We start from the raw sequence: 25,258 nt of genomic DNA on the forward strand, positions 1-25,258 counted from the left end.
AATAAACCACATGAAGTCATTTTTAGTTTGCCTGCTCAATATCATCGAGTTAAGGAGATCACTCGTGTAACTATAATGCGACCGTTTTTAATCCCGTAGATAGAGGCGTTCAATTACGTACATTTCGCCTTAATAATATTTTTCTGTGCTTTTGCAATAATTGTTCAATACCTTTTAAAATTGAAAACAACATAACTTTGATTAGTTTATACAGATTTGAATCATTTCTTTCTGATGTATATCAAATACTTAAAGGTATCAACAACAGCTACATTGTTTTTGGTACCCTTGTGCATAAAAGAGTCAAACAAAGAAGAAGAAAAAATAGGCCTTTATTTTCTTGTACCGATATGCAATCCAAATAGTAACTTGCGAAAGACGTTTTTTTAAGTAAATATGTTTCACATGTCTCACTTCGACATAAAGTCACAATTGACAATAAAACTAGTTCAGTGGGATTTTTAAACAACTTGCCGCTATTTTTAATCATTGAATCTATGGTACTTTTAAGTTTCAATGGTTGCATGTAAAAAGACTGTTGTATTTGATCCAGATTTTCATTTTTCATGTTTCTAACATGATCATTGTACAATTTTATTGTAGGTACCAGCAATATTTACGACAACTTGGACTACATCGACGACGAAGACGTATTTTTACCAGGATTGGTAGAAAATTCGGACAACGACATTTACAACTGCGGCACGGATAAGGATTCGGACAAAGAAAACATTTTCGAAAATGACCTTCAAAATACCCCAATTCCTAATCTGGTATTCGAAAATAAAAATTTGACAAACTTGAAATCAGAAAAAAATTCAAACAGTTCAATTATATTTTGTGGAGGATTGGTCAAAGATGAAAATGCAAACCATCGGTTATTGGTAAGCTGCAAGTCCAGCGATCAACACTCGAACGATAATCAAAGGAACATCGGTACCGACTCAGAGTTAAGTTGTGTTGATAATATCCATTCGTCAAAGTTAAAATGCTCTGTCAAACACTCAGAGAATTCAAAAAATAATAAACATACAAAATTAGATTTATCAAACGGTAGTACAAAGAAGTTTGTAGCAGAGAAAAGTAAGCCGATTAGCGATAATCAAAAACATTCCAGGAGTAGTTCAAATAAGTCAAAAAGTGCAAGCTCGTCAAAACGTGACGAAATGTCGTCGTCAGTATCATCGTCTCAAAAACGTCCATTAATGTCAAAACAATCATCATCCCTTCAGATGCCTTTATCAGCAACGAAAAATGTGTTGAACAACAATTCAACAAATAATAGTGAACGTGTGTACAATCTAAATTTAATGCTGTTTTGTTTTCTTATTTCCGGTATAACATTTGCAGGATTATGCGCAGATGTTGCTCCTTTGAACTTTGTATTCTTAATTTTTGCTGGACAGCTAATTTATATGTTACTGAAATACCTTTGTAATTACTCATAATTGTACACAAATTCATTATGTCAGGGTAAGTGTTTCCATTTGAAGGTCATTGTTTTTCGTATGCTACACAAAGATGTTTTTCAATGAAGAATGTAACTCATTCGTCACAACTCGGCCGATTCCGTTCCTTCATCTGGATAGAAGAAGAGTAGCGGATTCACACAAGGATTGCCGATTGGAATGTAACAGAGACAAAACAAATATAAAAATACCATTGAAAAGGATTTATAATCGTCATATACTAGTAAATAAATGGTATACGTGGTAATTATTAAAATGAGTTTCTATTGCTCATTTTTCATAGCGAGGTTCGATAGCTTTAGAACATCCGTCAATTACATTAAAAAAAAACTCATGAATTCTGTGTATTCGTAGAACGATTATCGAAAAGGTATTGCACTTTCAATTGTATTTTTAAACGCTGTGCATCAAAGTAAGTCAAAGGTCGATATGTTATTAAATTGTAAATATATTGTGGTTAAAACGTGTGTGTTGAAACACGTAATAATCGTGATTAAAATTTCTGTCGAAAGTCTAAAAAAATAAAGTGTTCACGTTTATTTGTGTATTGTTTCATGTAAAGATATTTTTATACATGTGACAGCATTATTTTCATAGCAAAACTATAATATATAGGTGTTTCATCAGGTTGAATGATAAAAATAAATTATGCAAATGCTTTTTCAATTATTTCATATTTATTGCCTCTTAAGAAGAGAGTGGAGTAGAATAACTCAATAAGCTTAATCTAGATTACATGTACGTATTAATAATGGAGATGTAGAGAAAGTATCAATGATACCACAACAAAGCGACAAAACTAGCCAAATTACTAAGAGATGTGTAAAGGGCAACATAACAGTCTTCAACAACAGAAATGTGTCCAAAAATATACCAAATTATAAATCGTCTGGAGTCCATTAAAATTATAAATAAATTGGATATTTACTTGAACAACGATACACAATCAACAACATAGTCAACACAAATCATGACATAAGACAGCTAGGATAACATTTCTGACTTGGAACAATCTTTTCCACCAAGTATAGTGGCCATATTGCTTATGGTCTTCTTCAAAATATACCAAATCACAAATAAGTTAACATTGTCCAATGAGCCATGAAAAAATGTCAAAGTCAGATGAAACATGACAGACTGACAGACATGTACACATTAAAATTATACCATAACCAAATACAGCTGACATATTGTTTACAGTAACTGAGAAACAGATCTCACCACAAAAAACTCAACACTGACCAACGAACCATGAAAATGATGTCAAGATTAGATGACAAACATGCATGAGGGTTTGGATAGGGGTCCTTCATTTCTGTATTCTTTAGTTTTTTTGGGTAATTTTTCTGTATTCTTTATATTTTTTGCCTATTATTTTCTTTTCTTTATTCCCCCCCCATTTATTCTGCACATTTTGCCCATTATTCTCTATTCTGTAAACCCCATCCAGTACCCTCATGCATGCCTTACAATAATTTCTTATGCCAAGTATAATTGACCTATTGCGAGATACTTTGTCTTAAGCAGACAAAATAAATTGACCAATGAACCATGAAAATGATGTCAAAGTCAGATGAAACCTGCCAGTCGGCCATGTACACCTTACCATTATTCCATACATCAAATGAAGTTGACCTATTGCTTATAGTATCTGAGAACCAGACAAAAACACAAAAACTAACAACGTCCCATGAAAATGAGGCCAATGTCAGAGGAATCATCCCAGTTGGACATGTACACCTTGCAATCATTCCATACATCACATTTAGTTGATCTCCTTTTTTATAGAGAAAAAGACCAAACAACGGAAACTAAGCATTGACTAATGAGCCATGAAAATGAAGTCAAGGTCATGCAGATGATACCTACTAGACAGACATGTACACCTTACAATCATTCCATATACCAAATATAGTTATTATGCTTATAAACTTAACATTGATCACTAATGCATGAACCCCATATACCAAATATAAATATACCATTACTCACCAAATAAAAATAAAGTGGATAATTTTCTCATTGGCAATACCACATCTAATGCGGAGTAACAATCGTCACGAAGTAAATCACTGTAAATTCAGATTAATTGATTGGTGTTTAACGCCACTTTCAGCACTTTTGTGCCGTTTCGTGGCGGTCAGTTATTACAATCCTAGTCAATTAAGATTGGAGTCAAGTACACCTGCCACGTTGGGATTCGAACTCACAACCTCAGTGATGACAAATTTCAATTGTGATTTTTTTGCAATCGCATTATTCAGATTTCACATTTTTGCCAAAGGTCAAGGAATAGCAATAATAAATGCACGCGTTAATTTCTGACCGTACAGCAGTCAACCGCTCGACATCAAAATCGAACAAGGACAATAAAACATGGGTACGTGATCCCACTCAGAAAAAGATACATTACTTTTAACTAAAGCTCCTATAAGGAGATATTTGAAAGTTCCAATCAAATTGCCATTTTTGTAGATCGTGTATTGACAATCATTTTCGCTGTTCATGGTTTTTGTCATATTCTATTATAGTTTTCATGAACGTATACAGTAAGGTAATTTTAGTATTGCTTGGGTTATTACTCCTACAAGAAGTCGTACGATGGTTTTTGTCATTTTTGCTTATCTATGACATTTTTCAAGATATTAGTAGTGTGTGTCCCTTCTATTACTGTTTCAAAGATATAAGGCAATGCAGTTCATTCTTTTCTAATTTTAGCCTTAGTGACTATGTTGGTTAATTGACAGGAACTGAAACAAGAGGCATATAAGTGTCTGTATCTCTCACCTGGTTTGAATAATCGTCAGTTTGCTTATTAGGACTTTTATATACACATAATATAGTTACTTGTTGTGTTGCTGATCCTGTTTTAACAGTTAAACCTAACTCATATTTTGCTTTACGAATACCAAGTGTGATCTAGCCATTTCACAAAAAACACCCGCTATCAAACGGAATTTGATTGGTTGATTGGTGTATGTACTATGTCCAGTGGCAAATATTTCATGCATGTCCAGGACCGCTCATAGAGTTGTTGCAAGGCTTCTTAACGTGCGGAGAGTGGCACTTTCTCTTCACGATGCATCAAATAAGACGTCCCAATTCTGACTGGACGTGGCTGCGTATCTAAACATCCCGTACAGCCAAAAGGACGCCCCACTTTGGCAAGAGAAGAGAATTTGAAGAACATTCTATCGTCGTAAATGAAAATATCCAGTCCGGAATATACTCTCCAAAACGGTCAAAACTGAAATGAATTCATTTACAATGAAAAGAAACTTATTTTATCCAAGCGTATTGGTTTCCATTTATATTCATATGATGAAGACATAATCTTTCAATCAGTTTAATTGAGGTCTGGAGCTGGCATGTCAGTAATTGCTAGTAGTCTGTTGGTATTTATGTATTATTGTCATTTTGTTTATTTTCTTTTGTTTCCTATTCTGACATCGGACTCGGACTTCTCTTAAACTGAGTTTTACTGTGCGTACTGTTGTACGTTTGTTTTTTCTACATTGGCTAGAGGTATAGGGGGAGGGTTGAGATCTCAAAAAACATGTTTAACCCCGCCGCATTTTTGCGCCTGTCCCAAGTCAGGAGCCTTTGGCCTTTGTTAGTCTTGTATAATTTTTAATTTTAGTTTCTTGTGTATAATTTGGAGTTTAGTATGACGTCCATTATCACTGAACTAGTATACATATTTGTTTAGGGGCCAGCTGAAGGACGCCTCCGGGTGCGGGAGTTTCTCGCTGCATTGAAGACCCATTGGTGGCCTTCGGCTGTTGTCTGCTCTATGGTCGGGTTGTTGTCTCTTTGACACATTCCCCATTTCCATTCTCAATTTTATTGAATTTGAATTTAAAGATAGAAAAACTTAAAATAAAGGAACAGAGTTCCAATGTCCCCCGCGTTGCACTTATTTTATCCATCCAAGGTACAAGGGCAATAACTAAAAAAATATTTTTTGTTCTTTAAAACTTTATATAAATATCTTAGAGAAATGAAGGCTTCAGAGAAAAATGCAATGCGATTTCCGTTATAATTAATATTTCCAAGGGGAATAACTCTTTAAAAATATTTGATCATCACTTATTTTCGAAAGTGTCAAAGACATTGCTGATATAAACCTATGATACAAGTTTCATAAAATTCTGGCAAGAATTATATACATGAGAGCGCTAACATTGCAATTTTCTATATAAGCAATATTTCAAAGGGCATAACTCTTTTGAAAATAATTGATCGGCACTGATTTACGAATTTGTCCGAGACATTAATGATATAAACCTATGATACAAGTTTCATAAAAAAAATCTTGCAAGAATTGTACACATGAGAGCGCTAACAATGCAATTTTCAACATAATCAATATTTCCAAGGGGCATAACTCTTTTGAAAATAATTGATCGGCACTGATTTACGAATTTGTCCGAGACATTAATGATATAAACCTATGATACAAGTTTCATAAAAAAAATCTTGCAAGAATTGTACACATGAGAGCGCTAACAATGCAATTTTCAACATAATCAATATTTCCAAGGGGCATAACTCTTTTGAAAATAATTGATCGGCACTGATTTTCGAACTCGTCCAAGACATTGCTGATATAAACCTATGATATAAGTTTCATAAAAATCTGGCAGGAATTGTACATATGAGAGCGCTAACAAGACCAGACGGACGGACGCCCGATATTTCTATGTCCCCTGCAACGCTTTGCGCGGGGGCACAAAAAAGACAGAAAAGTCAAAATATTCATAGTAATCAATAAAGTTGTACTGGATTTTATTTTGTATATTATATAAAAGAACATAAAAACTTTAATGTGTATAAAAAGTACGAGTTGGTAGAGGTAAGTACGAGTTGGTAAAGGTACGAGTTGATATCGACCCACAGCGACCTCGTGCGGAATATTGTGGAACTATTTCATTCTTGATTTGTAAAACTTCTTGATTTGTAACTAGTAATTTTTCTTGAGAAACGGAACTTCTCATTTTGCTGGCAGCGGTAACAATTACACTGACACATTCTCCCAAAACGTGACTCAAACAAAGAATTACATTTCACAAATTTAGAAATGTAGATTTTCATGTAAAGAACGAAGAAAATATGTTAACAAATTAAGAAATTGCATTTACACATTAAGAAGTTACATTCACAAATCAAGAAATGTAAAAATGCATGTAACGGATGGAAAAAATACATGTTACAATTTAAGAAATTACATTTTACAAATTAAAAAATTGCAAGTTACAAATTAAGAAATTGCATTTTACAAATTAAGCTGAAATGTATAATTATGGCGGATATTCCATTCCATATTTTCTTGATATCATTATAGTTCTTTCCTCTGTTTGGAACACGTGGAAATTGGAAAACCACGCCAAATTCGGCAATCCATTGGGTAATCAGTCACTGAGGTTAAAAAATCTACCAATCACTGTCGTATAGCAACAGGAACATACCTACTACAAACCAACATAGCAAAATTCAGTGATAATAAAGAAACTGCTATATGCCCATTATGTGGTCTGGAAGAAGAAGATATTATACACATGCTCACAAGCTGCATACTGTTACATGATGTCAGAAAAACACATCTGTTAAGATCGAAATATTTTATTATTGGATACATTGGACTATGACAATGGAATGAAATATTTGTAAACAAAGTCAATAAGACAGCTGATAGTTGATCCCAGCTTTTACAGCCAGGCATTGAAATCCTTGCCTAATTTAGCACATATAACAAAAGCAACAAGTGAAATGTACTTTGGAATCCATCATAAAAGATTAACATTAAAAATGGAACTGAATGTTACTTAAGGGTTTCCAACCAACAAACAGCTCCTAGATTTTAGCGATACTACTTTTAAACAAACTGTTGAATATAAGAACATATCCTTATCTTAATATGTGAATGCTGCATGAAAGAAACTGAACTATTTAAACCATATTCTACGTATATGTGAGGAACTCAAATTATGCCTTTTAAATATAAATATATTTTATGGTGATCTGCACGTAAAACTAACTTTTAACTGTACAAAATCTTATCCAGATGAAAGAGATGAATCTTGCTAGCTTTGAACATTAGCTATCTTTTAGACACTGTGCTTACTCTATAAGCATTTTAACCTATCTGTAGTATAAAAAAAGGAAACGGATGTATATATGTTGCACCTACTTTGCACGATAGTGTTGTATATATATTGGATGGCACTTTGTCTTGTACATGCATGGGGGTTGGAATGTAACATTGTTCAACCATTTTACATTTTACTTTTTCCGATGTATATAGTATTTAAAACCTTTAAATACAAATGAAAAAAAAAATTTTTACTTGGTGCTCCTAAATTGGAAGGACATACGAAGAATAAGTGTAACTGGGGTATAGAAATAAGGTCATGTATGTCTTCTCCCGACCGACAGTATAATTCTTAACCAAGTTGGGCGTCCGTTTGGCTGTGCTATTGTGGGCTTGAATTCGCAGCCACATCCACATCCGGTCAGAATGGGGACGTAAAATCCGATGCCGCTTGTAATGAGAGTGCCACATTATTTTCACTTTTAAAGAACCCTTACAACTGTAGAAGGGGTCCGTAGGTGACCTATTGTTAGGCCAAATTTCTTTCAAATTTGCAAACAATAGTTCTCATCCTGAAGATCCATGAAATGTTCGCTGCTGGACGTATGAGGAGTATTGGCAAGTTCCTGTGACATAACTCTGAACAAAGAAATATTGGTCGGTCCATTAGGATCTGTTTTTTTTTTTCAAGAAACATAAAAATAAAAATCTTCAGTTTCTGTATAATATAAGATTTAATACAAAACTCCAATAACCGTATGATCTCATCGTTTGTCATGTTGAGGAAAAATTATGAATTTATCTATATGATAACTCTATTGTTCTGTTTTCCCACTTTTACTATTTACCAGAACATACTTCGTAGACGTATATACTAGTAGTCATTAGATTCCTTGCGACGAACACACCAAACAATGGAAAGTACTTGGACGGGAGATAGTCATTGAACCCGTTTAACCAGTTTGAAAAACGAGCAAAATTCAAGACAAGTGTTCTGCCCCAATTTCATTTTTTTTTAAATATTGGTACCCATATAGCCAAACTGGACTGATGTTTTTTCTAGAAATAATGGCAATACCGTTACGTTACATTTTAGCTACCCTTTAAAATAAAAACTTTTTATTGAGATAACCATTATTACTATTTATCTGTTAGTTTTACCAGAAAAACTTTTCCATACTATTTGCTTAAGCCATATTCACACATATAATCATGTAAGCAGCAAAGCTATATTGGTTTCTTTATGTGTTTTGGAGAGATAAATATAGTCCAAGTAAATCAAAAATTAATTCATTTATTAATGGACATTCAGGCCGTTAGTTTTCTCGATTAGATTGTTTTACATTCGTCATTTCTAAGCCTTTTTATAGCCGACTATGCGGCATCAGTTTTTGTTGAACCGTAGTTGTTAACTTCTATATCATTTGGCCAATGGTAGAGGGTTGTCTCATTGGCAATCAATACACACCCTGCTATTTCAATATCAGCTAAATTTTTAAAATGCTCCATAAAGGAATATAGTTTAAGCTGTTAGTAGGAAACCTTTTAGATTAATTACTAATTTAATTTTTGAATATTGCTACAAGTGGGATACAGATGGATGTGTATAGTACTTAGTTGGATTTTTTCGTTGAGTAATAATTCTAAGTTTTTAAAACATTTGTGACTTTGGGCGATGGGAAATGGGAGGAAATTCATTTTTCTTGACATTGTTGAATTGTTAGCATTTAGAAATTGATAATTTAGCAATTTTAGAATGAATGACCAAGTGGAAATGAAATGCACAATAAAATTATAAAGGATAACAGAATTGTGTTATACAGAAACTGAAGATTTTTATTTTTTGCAAAATAGGATAATATGGGATTAAAATGTGGCATGAAGTGGGCATGAATTGGTAATTGTGGTTTACGGGATTGTAATTCTAAGTGGTTGGGATGTTATTCTAACAAGTTTTGTGAATTTGTCATTAATATTGTTCTGAAAAGCGATATCAAATGGCGACAGTAATGTTGCATGTTACAAGAGTGGATTATCATAAATTGTGGTGTACTCCCCTTTGCACAGAAACGTCAATATGGAGGAAATTATTTTTAAATATATGTGGGAAATGTTTACATCATTATTGAAGTGGATTGATATTTTCAAATGAGAATCTTGATATTTTGATAATTTTAAGCATATCTAAATTCCCAATATTTCAAGATTAGTTAAACTTCCTTGAAATTGGTCAGAAATCCGCAATTAAAACAAAGTTTAAATAAATGATTGCTTGTTTTTACCCCCCACCCCCCCCCACCCAATTCAATCCAACCTTCTTTTTGTGGTACAATTCATACATTTAAACTCGTTGTTGTCCAGAATCCCCAAAAATGTTTGCTTTTGGAACAAAATTCTTAACAGTAGGGGCCATAACCCCCAAAATTAATCCCAACTTTCCTTTGGTGGTATGGAACCACATAGAGATCAACGACACTTGTACTCAAGTTAATGTCTGGAAACCTTAAGGACAACTTACCACGTATATTTGATATTGCTCAAGTGATTTCAGAGATATTATTTATTAACTTGGTTGATGGATGACATTTTTCAATGTGATTAGAATATGAACCTGCTTTCTACTGGACCAACATACTAAGCCAGATCTTTAACTTGTTAGTTTACAAGTAAACATCCCACAGGCAGACATATCAGCCTATCTGTACACGTTATTCAAACTTGGGGCTGACCTGGCTTTGCTCTTCCATGCAAGTTCCTGGTGCTAAGCCGAGATGCAGCAAATACAAATTTTTAAGTCTTTCGTTCAGGAAATCAAATCCAAGATCACATGCATTCGAGGAAAGCATACAGCCCCAAGACAATCACAGCAATTTGGTATCTGAACAACCTAACACTTGAGATGAATATGCATACAATATATTGCATTCAACCTTTCTCCATTTACAATAAAATGAAGTGAATAGGGCTGAAACAATACTCCTCACTGGCATATACCACTTATTATCGTTTTTTCACATGGTTTTATTCATTTTCATAGCTCAATTCCTTCAATTACATTTCTTCTCGAATTTTCAACTGGTTAGCAGAAAAATGCATGTCGACAGAATTGCAAGACTTATATACATATGCCATCAATTACAATCTGTCTATACACAATAGTACTAAGTACTGTTTCACAAGAAAGTGTCTCCAAAGGATACCATACCACTGACTTTATGTTGAAGTCTTAAAGATAAAGGTTTAACTACAAGAATCACAAACTTAATATTTCCAATGATCCATGACATTGAAGTCAAGGTCAGATAGACCTTACAATCATTCCATGCACCAAATATTGTTGACCATTGCTTATATTATCTAAGAAACCGACTTAACCAGGAAATCTTAACATTGACCAATGAACCAAGAAAATGAAGGGAAGGCCAATGATACATGCCAGACAGACATGTGCACCTTAAAATCGTTCCAATATAGTTGACCTATAGCTTCAATTGTCTAAGAAACAGACTTGACCAGGAAAACGAACATTGACCAGTCAACCAAGAACCAAATATAGTTGACCTATTGCTTAAATATAGCATTTGAAAAACAGACCAAAACACAAAAGCTTAACATTGACCAATGAACCATGAAAATGAGGTCAAGGTCAGATGAAACCTGTCAGACTGACATGTACTAACAATTATTTCATACAATAAATATAGCTGACCTACTGCTTTTAGTTTCAGAAAAATAGGCCTTATCATGCAACTTTAACCTTGATCACTGATCCATGAAATGTGGTCAAGGTCAGGTGAACCCTGTCTGAAGGACATGGAGACCTTGCCAGGAACCCATATACCAAATAGATTTATTCTATTACTCATAAAAAGTAAAAATTTACATGACAATAACATTATATATTCTTTTAAGCAGTTCCTGAACCATAAAAATGAGGTCATGGACAATGGACATACAGGACAGATACTTGAATCATAAACATCTATATACAAAGTATGAATCATTCAGGTCTTCTACCCTCCGATTTATAAAGCTTTATACAAATAGTGATTACTATCTGGCGATGGCATAAACTATGTCTCGCATTTGTCCTACACAAGACAAATAAATGGGGAATGTGTCCATGGGACACAGATGATGCCTCCGCGTGCATATCATATAAAGGGACATAACTGAAGAATGGTAAAAGTGACGCTACCCAAATTTGAATTCATCCTAGTTTTGTGGTAATAAGTATTGTGTATAAGTTTCATAACAATTGGTTGAGGCAAACTAAAGTTCAAGAACAGAAATGAAAAATTCAGCAATTTTTCCATTTGTAAAGGGGCAAAACTCTGATTTGTATAAGTGACACCACCAAAATTCAAACTTGATCTGTGTTTTGTGGTAACAAGCATTGTGTAAAAGTTTCATAACATTTGGTAGAGGCAATCTTAAGTTAGAGACAGAAACCAAAAATTCAGCAAATTTTCCATTGATAAAGGGCATAACTCTAAAATGGTTCAAGTGATGCTATTAAAATTAGAACTTGTTCTGTGTTTTGTGGTAATAAGCATTGTTTATAAGTTTCATAACAATTAGTTGAGGCAAACTAAAGTTAGAGAACGGAAACTAAAATTCAGCAGTTTTTCCATTTTTAAAGGGGCATAACTCTAGAACGTTAAAGTGACACCACCAAAATTCAAACTGGATCCGTGTTTTGTGGTAATAAGCATTGTGTATAAGTTTCATAATATTTGGTTGAGGCAAACTAAAGTAAGAGAACGGAAACTAAAGAATTCAGCAATTTTTCCAATTATAAAGGGGCATAACTCTAGAACGGTTTAAGTGACACCACCTAAATTCAAACTTGATCTGTGTTATGTGGTTATTAGCATTGCGTATAAGTTTCATAACATCTGGTTGAGGCAAACTAAAGTTAGAGAATGGAAACCAACTTTGGGACGTACGTACAGATGGACAAGGGTAAAACTTAATGCCCCCTCCGCTACAGAGGGGCATAAAAATGATGCAAACTGGAAGAGCAATAAAGATTCATAAAATCATTCCACCTCTAGAAAAACAGATTCTGCATTTGTTGACAACAGCACCTGATATATATATAAATATATATATATATAATGTGTAAACAACAGCCCAACAATGTTAGATCTGTAAATTTGCGGAAGCAAATTTTTTGTTCTTCCAAGGCCGGGATTCGAACTCATGCTACTGAGATATCGTGGCACCAAATCGCCTTGATATATATATATATATCTCTTACACTATGTATTTGATAATAATTAATCTTCCCCAATAACAATTTCATAATCAGGAGGCAATACACTGACAAGAAATATCCTGATCACAGCCAGGTTTTATTTTTTTTTAATTTTTAGTCCTTTATTTTCCAGGCAGGATAATTCCATCATACTGAAAAGAGAAAAAATAAACAACATACAATTCCAAGTTTGTATAAATGAAATGCGACTGAAAATAAAACATATGAATGCCTGTCAAAGGGAGACAATCAGGTTTGCTTTGCCAAGCTATGAAAATTTATACATCAGTTATTTTTCAATTCTATTGGTGTAGAAGTATTCTGTTCAGTTTCCTTGTTACACTTGTTACACTTGTTCATTTTTCTAGTTAAAAGTTTTCTGGATATATCATTGAATATTTAACATAATATAAGTTGCATCTGATGACTTGCAAAGTAAAAACAACAAAAACACTGAACTCCCAGGAAAATTCAAAACGGAAAGTATGCACTTAGGGCTATTCCAGAAAAAAACAATATGGGGGGTTTGGAAGGCACTTCTTAATGGCCATCATCCATACAATTGCATTTTATTTTAAATACATAACCACACAATTTGTTAGTGACCTGCCTTCGCCCGTACAATAATAATTAAAGTGCCTTCAAACCCCATATATTTTTTTCTGGAATAGCCCTTACTCATTATTGGAAACCCTACCGGTGATTTTTATGGTGCAAGGTTTCAAGACAAAAAAGAATTTTCTAACTTTTGTATAGGCTGTCCCATATTCATTAGTATCCATAACTACCAAATCAGATAGTTCAGAGTTGCAAGCATGGTATTAATATAGCACAAAGTAAGTCAGGCGACAGAAACTGTTCTGTAACCCGTGCCAGTGTGCAGAGTATCTAAAATCTCTCAATACTAGGGACTAGAGCTTAGGCAGTAATTTTCTCATCTTTTTTACTGTATGATAACAGAACATATCAAAAATGGAAGTTAATTTAATAGATTGGAAGTTGGTTTAAAGTTTATTCAAGGATGGGAGGTTTATATTTTCAAATGAAGTATATTGTAAGGATTCCTTCTGTGCTAGATTTGACACTTTGAAAGTTTTAGTTTTATACAAGGTCATCAGTGACACTGCATAATTTTTTAAGAAAATTTAGTTATCATTGTGTATGTTGATGATACCTAATAGTATCAGAATTTCTCTACTGTGGACAGCCACCCCCTCCAAATTTAAAATGAAATAAACCTATAATATAAGTTTCATAAAAATCTGGCAAGAATTGTACATGTGAGAGCGCTAACAAGACCGGATGGACGGTATTTCCATGTCCCCAGCAATGAGTTACGGGGGGGATTTATTGATTGATTGTTAGTTGCTTAACGTCCAGTGGCAAATATTTCATGCATATTCAGGACGAGAACAAATAAACAATAAATTCATTAGGTAGGTTCTGTAATAGGGGCTTCCGGGATTATATCGGAGAAATTTAGACTGCCACGGGAAATGAGGGTATATTGGATAGGGACAGAAATTTAGCATTGCAACAGGTCACCTATGGACCCCTCAAAGAGTTGTTGCAAGGGTTCTTAACGTGCAAAGAGCGTAGCACTCTCTTTACACGAGGCATCTGATTTAACGTCCCCATTCTGACCGGACGTGGCTGCAAATTTGTACATCCCGAACAGCCAAAAGGACGCCCCACTTTAGCAACGGTTTTACTGCCGATCGGAGGAAGACCAATGGTGACCATACTTCTATTCCCCAGTCACCCTTGGGGGATGGGGGGAGGGGGGACAATAAATATATGTGTTGTTAATGATCATAGGTCAGCAACTTAATTATTTTTTTATTTGATTGGTAATGGTTTAACCTATGGAATCATTCGTATTGCATCTATCTATATTTTCAGTTAGTGTGGACATTTGTTAAAGTTTTTTTTGTCAATTATATTTTTACTCGCTTTTCAACAATACTTGTTGACAATGTTTAGCACTAAGCTTGCAGTTGAACAAAAACAAGAACGAGAAGAACATCTCTGTCAAGAACAATGACCGTGAAAATATAATTTAAACAATTTTCAGTGAAGTTAAGGTTTTATAAAATAAAGATGGGTCAGTGTATCGTAAACACACTGTTTCTTTTTTGCCATATACATGTCCAGGATTTATATTTTGTAAGCATTGTCAGCATCAATGACCTAGTTTTTTCTATAAATAGCTCATAATGAACTTTACCTTTTGTTGGAACCATTTCATTGATTCCTCTTTATAAACTTTATGGTTAGGTCCAATCTTGCTCTTTCTTCGGCGTCTTTGTGAGATGTTGAAACCTAAAATACCAGTAATTACTATTAGCAGACTCAATTAGATATATATCACATTACATAACATTGTTCTGACAAGTAGGCATAACAACACAGCTTTGAAACACTCCAGATTTTTTTACAAATATCAACAGTCTGTACTGTTAGCCACTAATGTGATGCCCTAGAATATTAAAACTTTATCCAGACTATTAAGTTTTTGCACAACTTTGTTTTGACACTTCTGGAAAATGTTGGAAGATTGGGACTTCAGACTAAGAGTTGGACAATATTTTGGTGCAGACTGATCATTGGATTTTCTGTAGCTAGATGCTATTAGTCGTTACTTGTACCAATTACACTGATATTCACTTTGATAAATCAGTGGATAACAGTTTTCATGCTTTTTGACAGTGCACCCAACACATTTTTTCATGTACTATCATATCAAATGCAATGGCCAAAATATATTTTTTTATGACTGAATAAGCATGACTTGATAAAGTTTAGTTTCCACAGTACCTTTCTAAAATTTCAGAATATTTAATTTTATTCACACTTCTGCTTTCCAAACCTAAGCAAGCTTTGTTCTATTTATTTTTCTTTATCTTGAAATCAAGTCAAAATGTAGTGTTTTCCTCAGAAATTTCTTGTATCATCCTGGTGAACAGGATATTATGAAATACCATCTTGTTTCTAGAAACTATAGCATCACATCTGTAACACTATCTGTAAGAAACTAATTTCAGATAGCATCACATTAGTAGTGACATTACCATGATGCTAAAAGGCCCTGGATAAACACTAAACCTAAGTTTAGCTGAAAAGGAGCTTACTTGAAAACAATAAAGGGGAGACAACTCCAATTTGCACAAAACCTAATAAATAACTGAATATTCCGTTTTCCTGATAAACTTCTTAAAACATATATCTAAAACCTGGAAAAAATTTACTGCATATTTCATTTATAAGCCTGCTTAACTTTATTTTATTTCTGTTTATATCTGTTGATTCATACCTGCTCTTCCGAGCACAATGTAGAAATCCATACCATAGATACCAATTCCAGGATCATACTTAATTCCTAAATCAATGTGTTCTTGAATACCAAAACCAAAGTTTCCAGTTTGGGAAAAGTTATTTTTCCTCAACTCGTATTCTCTAACCTGCAATAGAAAGATTATTTCGTGTTAGTATAATGAATGAAAAAATTAAAAATTAAAAATAATCAAAATGTTTTGTTTGCAGAAAAATAGTAATAAACTGCTTCGCTGAGCGCAGCTGGATATGCCCGCAGAGGTCCAACCCTGAACAGTTGGGGCAAAAATCGACACAATATTCAAGCTTGATACAGGTCTGAATTTGGATTGTAATTAAATATTTGACATATTATAGGTTTCTGAATAAATGTAGTCAAAGAACTTGAAATTGGTTATATGAGTAAAGATTTCTTTCTGTTGTGCAACACTGTGCTGTTGCGCAATACTAGTAAATCTTTTGTCAGACTATAAACAAATAAAGATCAATAACTTCTCAATGTTATATTAGAAATTTATTAAAAAAAACTAAAGGGAGGTTATCTTAATAGATATAAATCAGTCATCAAAGTTTAATGAAAACTGCTCTAAACACTTTAAGGATATTGTCCAAAAACTTGAAAATCACCCCTTTTTTTATGAATAAAATCTTGGAATTCTGAAACATAAAATCTAAAATTTATAAAATCAAAAGGGAGCTTACAACAATAGATATAAACAATTTACCAAAGTTTCATTAAATATGCTGAAAGCATTTTCGAGTTATTGTCCGAAAACTGGAAAATTCCCCTTTTTGTAACGAATAAAACCTCATAAATCAGAAACGTATAGTCTAAAATTCATAAAAATCAAAAGGGAGCTTATGTCGATAGCATTAAACAAGTCACCAAAGTTTCTTGCAAATTGGTGAAATTGTTTTTGAGTTATTGTCCGAAAACTGGAAAATCCCCCCTAACTCCAAAATTCGGAAACGGTAAATCCGAAATTTATAAAAAACGAAAGGGAGCTCACGTCAATAGATATAAACAATTCACCTAAGTTTCATGCATATTGGTAAAAGCGTTTTTGAGTTAATGTCCGACATGTTGACGACGGACAGTCAACGGTATACCATAATACGTCCCGTAAACGGGCGTATAAAAATTTGGTAAAAATTGAATTCCAAAATGTTCCAGTTATTTTGTATTCAAATCTACTTCATAAGATAAGAATCGAGTGAAAACATGGTTTTTATATAGCACAAAGTAAGTCAGGCGATAGAAACTGTTCTGTAACCCGTGCCAGTGTGCATAATGCTTAAAAAAAGTTTAATAAATACTTGAATAAAGTTTATTACAGCAATACAAGGCACTTGACAATTTGGTTGAATTCACAAATGACAAGTTATCAAAACCATGTTAACCAGAATATTAGAAAATTAATAACCAAGAAAATATAAACAAGGGAAATCCGAAACAACAACTCAGGTTGATGGATTAACTTTAAAAAGGAATATCTGTAAACATGAGGTGAATACCGTGATTCAAATAAAAAAAACCTCATGCTGAAGCTAGTTAATAATTGTGGACCAGTTATTGCTTGTGATTATGGTGTGATATCACTTTGATTTAGGATCCTGTCAAAAAACTTATAAGAATATATCTTTGAACAGAACATGCAGAAATATCTCAACTCTTTTAAATAGAGAAACTTTCTGATTCGCAAGTACAATGTTTGAAAAAAAAATGTAATGTTTTCTTCAAAAATAAGGTAAAAAGTAAGTTCAACATGTAATTATAATATATGTTCCATTAATTTAGTATCCAAATCTATTACATCATATAGATCCGAGTTGCAAACATGGTTTTTATATAGCACAAAGTAAGTCAGGCGACAGAAACTGTTCTGTAACCCGTGCCAGTGTGCATATATATTAAAAAAAAAACATTGTGAAATATTAAGTCCAGTCAGAGACATCTGAGAAAGTTCAAATGAGTTTGTGAGTTAATTGATTCAGGTTTACATGGTTAAACCTATAAGTTTTATAAATTTCCATTTTTCAACAACACTGACATCACATATCTTTTATGTGAAAAGTCAATCTAAATTATAATATTGATTTTAATGGTAGCGAAAATAGTATGGTGAAAACATGCAAGGTCACAAAGGCTTGTACATTTCTTGGGTGACTTTTTTACTTTCTAGTTCAATTTTAGTCCACTTTTCAAATGACTTAATTATGCTTATCCCCCTTGGTAGGACTTTCTACTTATCTATTATCTATTACAGGTTTCAAGCTATCAGTATCAGCATACATTTCATTTTTTAATACAAGTACAAATCAAGTTAAGATGACAAATCTTACAGGCTAAACATTCTTTATAGGATTCCAAAGTATGTCGGTCTTCCAAAACGAACCCTTGACTCATCTATCACCTCTGACAAATTATGAGTTCTTTTCATGATTTTACCAAATATTGGCTCTTTGACATATACTCCCAATCAGCTTATAGTCTTAAAATTAGGGCACTGCTTTATTAATCACATGCATTAGATTTTGAACTATTAGCATTTAAAACTGTTCACAAAATCTTTCGTTGACAAAGATAGTGATTTACAATATGTGAACAACAGCAGAAACAGGTAGATTTTGCTGAGGCCAAATAAAAATATGAGTGGTTCTAGTTACATTCTGAAAAAAAAGAGGGGGAATTGGTAGGTCGGCATTTTTTTTATTGTCAAAATCCAGAAAAAAATCGTGTGTTCACAGAGTCCTATTCCGGTATTATACATGCCCCTACCCGAAGTTTGCCATTTTCTATGTGTTTGGTGTAAAATAATCAGACATGTTATATGTTTTTAGTTAATTTTGTTGCATATTTAGCCGTAGTGGATACTTCTAATGGAACTTCAGATAACAGAAGTCTGTGAATTGAATTATTAAAATTCACATTCCACAAAATGGGATTATTCAAAATTTATTTTTAAGAAATAGAAAAAAGTTTTAGGGTCAGTCTGGTAACTGTAACCACACATGTATCTTTATTTGGCCTGATAAAAAAAAAACAGCTTGACATGGCTGACATTCTGACCTTTATATACACCTTTTTGAAAAAACATGTTCCAGTTAATTTTGTATCCAAATCTACATTAGATAAGAATCGAGTGAAAACAGGGTTTTTATATAGCACAAAGTAAGTCAGGCGATAGAAACTTTTCTATAACCCGTGCCAGTGTGCATTTTTTTTTTTATTATTATTAAAACTACTTGAAATCTGAAAATCAAACAAATTTAACATGTCATGATACCAATGTTTTTTCGGCAATAATCAATATTGTGTACTGTAAATTCAGAAATTATTGCGTGCATTTATTATTGCGATTTTGTCATTTTAGACTAAAATGCGATTTTAATTTTTGCGATATTGAGAAAAATCCTGTTTAATTCATACAAAAAAATTCAAAATGCGAGTTTAAATTATTGCGATTATAACCCGGTCGCATTTTGCGCAATAATAAAAACATCGCAATAATTTCTGAATTTACAGTAATTGTTTTACATAAACACGTGTGTTATAAGATTATCAGAAACTGAATCCAGAAAACAATGCTTTAACATTGTGGTTTGACATCTCAATTTTCATGTGAAATTCATGTATTGCATGGATTGAGACAACAAACCAGTTTTATTTTCACAAAAGCAGTTTAATTTGAGAGATCTAATAAACATGAAAAAATGATGAGACAAAATTTCTAACAAGTTGTGATTCCAGGCATTACATTAAAATCCTTTTACAAACACAGACTGATATCCGATTTAGAAGGCACCATTGTACACACTGTATTCACTGTCTATATACAAGTATAGTTTTAGAGTTATAGACTAACATTTTGTTTTTTAATGCAAACAAGAACGAAATTTAGAACCTTAAAACTTCATTTTACTTATTATAACAAAAGCTGACTTTTCATCTTGTCTTAACGCAGTAATCATCAAAATACTTGACAACATATCTAGAACTCAGAAAGACCTTGGAAAATGGGTCCCCTTTCATCAATATTTCTAATGCATTGTACATCACTAAGAAAGTTTGAAGCTGTAGAAGAATGATTGAATATATGTATTCAATACTTCTATAATGTATCATGTCCCATTTAGTTTAGTATCCAAATCTACTATATTAGATAGACAAGAGTTGCAAATATGGTTTTTATGTTGCACAAAGAAAGTCAGGCAACAGGAACTATCCTGTAACCCGTGCCAGTGTGCATAATGATAACTAAATAGCATAAACACAATAATTACAGAAAAGAAACAAATCTTTTCCTATTGTTAACAAAGAGACCTGCAATATAGATTTCTGGAAGAATATCAAGGATATGGAGTATTTATTGTTGACATAAAATCTTGAAATGCAGTACTAGACAGAAGTAAAGGAACAGTGCTTTTTATTGCTTATCTTCATCTCAAAATCAAACTTGGGCTTTCAAAACAGAAAAAGAAAGCTCAAATTTTCCCACTACAATTTCAAGGTGTCCCCCAGCACCAGTGTGCGTGGAATTCTTTGCAAGATTGTTACAACTACGTACTGAAGAACACAGCTGCAGTGTAGGTATGTTTAATGAATTTACAACTATAAAACAAAACATTCTAGATTACCTACATTTACACCTCCAACCTTGAAACTATTTAGACAGTCTTAGTATAATCAAACAAGTATACACATGTACCTTCAAACCTTTTTCTAAAATCTCTTCTGCCTTAGCTCCTCGGACAGTACAGTGTACAGCAATAGTTTCATTTCTTCTGATACCGAAGGACCTGACGGTATAACGTGCTGAAAGAACATAAACAGCTGTAATCTATCCACCAATATAGATAATTTATTGATGGGCAAAATGACATTTCCATAAACAAACATAACACAATTTAATACATTAAAAGTATCATGTCCAATTAAATTTAGTATCCAAATCTACTATATTAGATAGACAAGAGTTGCAAATATGGTTTTTATGTTGCACAAAGAAAGTCAGGCAACAGGAACTATCCTGTAACCCGTGCCAGTGTGCATAATGACATATATACAAAAGCAGGATTTCAGAGTTTTGGAAGTAGGACACACTTATAGGAAAAGTATGTGGCAACAGCAAACAAAAAGAGGTGAAATGTAGACGAGGGGTTTGCAGATTTTTGTTGGCACTCGGCAATTTTTGAAAGCTTTGCAACAGTATATGTTGTCCTCATTAGTGATGTAATTGTACAGATGATAAGGAATGTAATTTGATGTGGAGCATACTGAAAATAATTGACCTGCCATGGTTAGGAATATATTCATAGAGTAAAATGACACCTGTTTATAGATGTCTCCAGTGTACAAGCTTTTTTAAAGATAAGTTGGTGCTACTACTCTTATAATTGTTCACTTCACATTTATATTTTCATCGTTACCCACTGTATAACCAATTCATTAAAGTTGTTAAATCTCACACTGAGAACAAGCTAGAGAGAGTAAAACCTAGTTAAATGCTGATATTTTGATCAAATTATGAATTTGGTAGAACATGACAGCTTTGAGACAACATAAGATTTGAATGAGGCATTAAATTGAACTCTCAAAGCATATTAATAAATACATTCTATTGTATCTGTACCATAAACTAAAGAATATATGCAGTTGGACTTTTTTCATTTAAACTAGATTGTATATCATTAACTATTATACTCAAGTAATCAAAAAATCTAATAGAAATATAATTACATCAATTTTCTGATGATTTCTAATTACTGTCCCATGTCCATTGCTTGGAAAAATATAATCAATTACAATTAATTACAACTTCCCTATCCGTGCAGGCAACCAAGAGTAAATCCTAGTGATACCAATCTTTTGATCAGATAATGAACACTTAATGATGCATGTAAATGTAGTGTATGTAACTTTAAAGAAGTCTTGTAATACCTTTTGAGAGCACTGGGGTTTGACCAGTAAGCTGTTCAAGCACCTTGGCGGCACGGGTAAGTCGATCACCAGACTCACCAACACAAATATTAAGACAGAGCTTGACGATCCTAAGATCTCTCATAACATTCTTCTTTTTGTCTTTGTCCTGAAAATATTTTTAGAAAAATGTTTCAGAAATACATTGAAAAAAACAAAAATCTAAAGAAACATCTTATATTAAATGTGTGCACTTAAAAAGTTTATATTTACCTTTTGGCAAAATAACTACATGTACATGTTTACACCACAACATTAATGATTTACATGTACCTGTATACTGAGTGCAACTAGAAAGGTTAAATGCATAGTAGTATATAAAATTTCAAAGCACCAATAATTTTTTTTAATTTTTCTATAGGATCTTCATATCTGCCAGGTAAATTTATTCATTCTTGTCTATCCAGATGTCGGTCACAATTTATTAACTTACGAGAAGACTAACTGCAAACATGGCAAATGTGTCTTCAATGTACATTTCAATTCGTTTATGCTTGAGGTTTTGATTGGTGTTATACAATGTATTTGTAAATAGCACAGGGTTCGACACTAACGCTAGTCCGCTAGCCCGAGGCTTGTAAAAATTAGGGAGGGCTAGTAAAGTTTTCATCACAGTAGTCCAACGGGCTAGTCAAAATTTTGTTTAAAACTAAGAATTTCACAAAATTTTGATTGTCAACAAATCCCAGATTTTTTGCTGACCTTTGCTGTCTTTATTGTACAGTTTATTCACGTATATATTTTGATTGTCAGACATTTTTTAACATGAAAGGTACTTTTTGGGGAGGGGAAAGAAACTGAAACAATGATGGTACTTAATACATTGAAAACCATGTGTGTTACAAACGCCGTGATGATTCTAATCAGAAACCTGGATCTCAAAAGTGCTTTCATAATATCAAAATAATAACATGCATGATGAATACGAAATTTACATACATTACTACCGATACCATCACTGTTTGGCAAAAATGTACAACTTATTGGGAGGAATTTTAAGCCATTTTTTTAGTAATTGGGAATTTTCTCTAGGAAAAAAAAGCTGTATTTCGAATGTAATTTGAGGCAAACAATATCACTAAATTATTGTCATAAAAACAAAATTATAGGTCTCTGCAAGGATTTGTATGCTATACAATTCCTTGGTCTCTGGTAAAACTATACAGATTTTTAGGAATAAAATCTTGTCCTGCAGAAAAATAATAAACTGAAACAACAAGGGAAAAGACAATGAAAGAAGGAGTCCATGAAGAATTATGACAAAAAACAGCAACATGAGCAAGGGCAAACCTTTCCTCTTTTGTGGGTGTATTTTTAAATCCCTAACTTATCCATCTTCATTAAAGACACTAGAAATAATGATAAGTAAAATGAGGATGATGATGAAGTAATGATCGAAAGGGGTCTTCAAAATAAGTCTAACATTCTTAATATAGATGATTAAAATATGAATTTTTTTTGGGGGGTATTTTTTATTAGCAAACCAGTGAACTTTCATGAAACAAAACATGTTCAAAACCCTCTGGAAATGCTCCAGAACACAGGATTTAGCTTCGTTCTTATCAAAATTTTCTGGGGGGCATGCCCCCAGACCCTCCTAGACAGGGTCGTGCCGATGGCACGACCATCCAAGTGCCAACTTGGAGGACTAGTCAATTGACAAGAGGACTAGTAGAATAATAATTTCACTAGCCCTGCAGGCTAGTACATACATTTAGTTAGTGTCAAACCCTGAAGGCACCTTTGATGTGTGGTTGTTGGTAAAATTTACCAGAATAAAGTTAATTGGGCTTGAGAAGGGATTCTGTTGGCACCACATCAGAAAATTACTTTGCACTCAATCTAAATTTGATAGAACTATTTAGACTGGAACTTAAAAAAATAGTATATTGCATTACAGGTTGAGAACAACCACTCAAATGAAGGATAACCCCTCAAAGTAATGACTATCCCTTTTATGTAATTTTTAAGTACAAAATTAAAGGGCACATATTTATGTTATTTGCAGAAACTTTTCCCAAAGAACGAAAGGTCTATCTGGTATTATATCGACAAAACATGTCTGAATTTTGGAATCTTCATGGACTTCAATCTTCTTTGTCATTGAAAATAAGCGGGCCCCCCTTTTAGAAAAGTAGTTCCAAATATAATGAATTTTCCCCTTTTTAAGTTAAAAACACAAAATTTTTCTATTTTACTGCAGCAAAATAACCCCTTGCCTGAAGGACAGTCCGTCGTTTAATGATGTCCCTCATTTGGGGGGTTGTTCCCAACCTGATGCCAGTGATGGGCCACATACTGACTCCTCAGAGGGATTACACAGGTTCTTAATATCCAAAGAACATGGAACTCTACACCAGGCATCAAATTTACATTAACAGTGTCAATCTAACCAGACATGACTGCATAAACATACACCAAGAACAGCCAAACATCCCTCACTAAGGGCTACTAAGCCTTAAGGCAAGAGTTTAACTTTGACTGCTGGACAGAAGTGCAAAAGTGACAACATTGCTGTTTCCCATGTCAACCTTTGGGGGTTCAAATTTGATACACACAATGTCATAGTTCCAATATGTCGTTCGAATGATGTAACTAGAAAATCATGACTTTCATTAATGTGATGCAGTGGTACTTTAATAGTTTGCATTTGTCACAAGACCAAGTGGGGTTGTCTATTATCCCTCACATTTACGACTGTGAATTACCGACATTTAACACATGCTTGCGACTATAATGAATAACTCTCGATGGACCATTGTAATTCTAAACACTGTTATTGCTTCAAACTAGTCCAGTACATTTAACGTCACATTTTTATCCATAAATTTACCCACGTCGACTGTTTAGGATTTGTACAACTCGACTGATCAATTAGTTATGGGACAATTATTATATTCACGCTTTGACATCTTATACAGTAACTTATAAGGGGGATTAGAGCTTTTAATATTCATTAAATTTCGAGGATGACGGCTGATTTCAACACATGTAAAATTTGTAGACTAACCGCCATGATGAAAACAACAGGAAAAGGAAGCTGTTGTGTTTACACTTTATATTCATAGAATTCTTATTAAATTGAAATCTTTGTGAATTACATACTTCTTAGTAGATTTGGTATC

The 25,258-nt window shown here is 33.3% G+C and overlaps 2 protein-coding genes across 6 annotated transcripts in view; one reads left to right on the top strand and one right to left on the bottom strand.

Moving 5' to 3' along the window:
• LOC127723404 (contactin-5-like) overlaps nucleotides 1-25,258 on the top strand; it is a 164,582-nt gene that overhangs the window by 25,879 nt on the left and 113,445 nt on the right. For 2 of the 5 annotated variants that reach the window (XM_052230014.1, XM_052230015.1), the window contains exon 4: nucleotides 604-2,129. In XM_052230014.1, coding sequence (XP_052085974.1) covers nucleotides 604-1,448 — 845 coding nt within the window. In that variant the 3' untranslated portion in view covers nucleotides 1,449-2,129. Of the gene's footprint in view, nucleotides 1-603; nucleotides 2,130-25,258 lie in introns of those variants that run through there. The other 3 variants (XR_007992068.1, XM_052230016.1, XM_052230017.1) reach the window with 3 other exon arrangements.
• On the bottom strand, nucleotides 12,887-25,170 carry LOC127723406 (60S ribosomal protein L11-like). The gene is made up of 6 exons (XM_052230019.1): nucleotides 25,144-25,170; nucleotides 22,095-22,242; nucleotides 20,863-20,969; nucleotides 16,134-16,281; nucleotides 15,048-15,142; nucleotides 12,887-12,972 (listed from the first exon to the last, which is right to left on the bottom strand). Exons 1-6 carry the CDS (start codon nucleotides 25,147-25,149, stop codon nucleotides 12,943-12,945), a joined length of 534 nt encoding a protein of 177 aa, XP_052085979.1. The 5' UTR covers nucleotides 25,150-25,170; the 3' UTR covers nucleotides 12,887-12,942.

The sequence above is a fragment of the Mytilus californianus genome, unplaced genomic scaffold (genome assembly GCF_021869535.1).
Source record: "Mytilus californianus isolate M0D057914Y unplaced genomic scaffold, xbMytCali1.0.p SCAF_13, whole genome shotgun sequence".
In the NCBI taxonomy this organism is placed as follows: domain Eukaryota; kingdom Metazoa; phylum Mollusca; class Bivalvia; order Mytilida; family Mytilidae; genus Mytilus; species Mytilus californianus.